This window comes from Orycteropus afer, unplaced genomic scaffold (assembly GCF_000298275.1).
Source record: "Orycteropus afer afer isolate SDZICR_OR568_19922 unplaced genomic scaffold, OryAfe1.0 scaffold00083, whole genome shotgun sequence".
Lineage (NCBI taxonomy): Eukaryota > Metazoa > Chordata > Mammalia > Tubulidentata > Orycteropodidae > Orycteropus > Orycteropus afer.
In genome coordinates, this window is record NW_006921670.1 from 6,573,145 (window position 1) to 6,574,897 (window position 1,753).

The 1,753-nt window shown below is 48.5% G+C and overlaps 1 protein-coding gene across 1 annotated transcript in view; it reads left to right on the forward strand.

Annotated features, from left to right (window-relative positions):
* The window catches only part of XRCC6 (X-ray repair cross complementing 6), a 32,653-nt gene that overhangs the window by 17,770 nt on the left and 13,130 nt on the right, over positions 1-1,753 (forward strand). The window contains exons 7-8 of the mRNA XM_007941711.2: positions 136-304; positions 1,009-1,170. Coding sequence (XP_007939902.1) covers positions 136-304; positions 1,009-1,170 — 331 coding nt within the window. The remainder of the gene's footprint in view (positions 1-135; positions 305-1,008; positions 1,171-1,753) is intronic.

Consider the following 1,753-nt stretch of genomic DNA (forward strand, 5'->3'; position numbering starts at 1 on the left):
GAGCACACTTCCACGCTGACACCCACGGGGTCGCTGTGAGCCACGGCCAGCCCCGTGAGCACACTTCCACGCTGACACACAGGGTTACTGTGAGTCAGATTCTGCATGACAGCACTGTTTTCATTTTGTTTAAAGACCTATGGGAGTCGTCAGATTGTACTAGAGAAAGAGGAAACTGAACAGCTAAAACAGTTTGATGAGCCAGGTTTGATCCTCATCGGTTTCAAGCCCTTGATCATGCTGAAGAAGCACCATTACCTGAGGCCGGCCCTGTTTGTGTACCCCGAGGAAGCGCTGGTGAATGGTGAGTGGCCTGGACTAGGGATAAAGGTGGGGCTCGGATCCAGACTGTAGTTTATGGAGCAGCGTTTCCCAAATGGGTACTACTTGGAAACTGTTTCAGATGTTAGTAGGGTACTTGGAAATGTTTCATGCTGAGATAAATTCTGGAAAAGCTGGACTAACCAAAGATTCAAAGGTTTCTTTTGGGCCTTTCATTACTGCCTATGCAGGAGGGGCATGTAGACTTCATTCAGTGTTTTTCTCACATGTGTGCCCTACAAAATTCTTTCTCTGAGGCCCCAGATGGAAGGTACAAACTCCCACACACGCAGCCAGCTGCTTCCCTAAAAGTGGGAAGATGATGGGAACGCTGCCATTGTGCGACCTGGTGCTGTGCAGCCCTGTGCCGTAGCCAGTGAGCACCCTGCGTCTGACCCGCTTGGTTTCCATGAGCTGTCAGGGCTTGTGTCATTGGCCCAGTGTCCGTGGAAACTCAGCAGACACTAACTTGCACTTCTACATGAAATGTTAGGCTCCAAACCTCTCACTCCTTTCCTCCCCTCCACTTTCCCCTCACTTTCCCCTCAGCTCCCAGTCCATCAGCACTTATCTATTGTAAACTCTTTGAAGAAAACAGAAAAGAAATTTCAAGCTTTCACAGGGATAAGAGGGAAAGCAGGCGGCGACATCTTGAGGAGGTGGACTACTGGGACCTTTGTTTTCCAGGGAGCACAACCCTGTTCAGTGCCCTGCTCACCAGATGTCTGGAGAAGGAGGTCATGGCAGTGTGCAGGTACACACCCCGCCGGAACTGCCCCCCTTACTTCGTGGCGTTGGTGCCACAGGAGGAGGAGCTGGATGACCAGAAGATTCAAGTGACTCCCCCAGGTATGAGGAAGAGAGCTTTTCAGGGATTCTGAACCTTGTCCAAGCTTTGGACTCACTCCTGGGAAGTAGGGCCTGGGAAGCGGGTATTTTTCCGGTTCCACAGGTGGAGTTGGTACCCAGCTAGGTGAGGCTCCAGGCATGGTTGTGTGGTGCACAGCCCTATGAGGTGTGGTCATGGGTGAGCGTTGACTCTTTAGGGACGTTTGCAGATTACTGGCATGAGTTCTTTTCTTTAACTTTTATTGTGATTTGGGTGAATGTTTACAGAGCAAATTCTTTTTCCATACAGCAGTTCATACACATTGTATTTCGTGACATTGACTGCGATTCCGCACAATGTAACAGCTCTCTTCTCGCTTCCTCCCTGTCATTACCTCTTCCCTGTGGCACAGTTCTTGGGACCTCACTGCCAACACATTTTCTACCAAAAGCCATTGTTCGGTAGATGATTAATGTTTGGTTTCTCCTACATACACCAAGGCAGTGGACAGACCATGGATTTTATTTATTTATTTATTTATTTATTTTATTAGGATTTGGGTGAAGATTTACAGAGTAAATTCACTTTTCATACAGCAGTTCA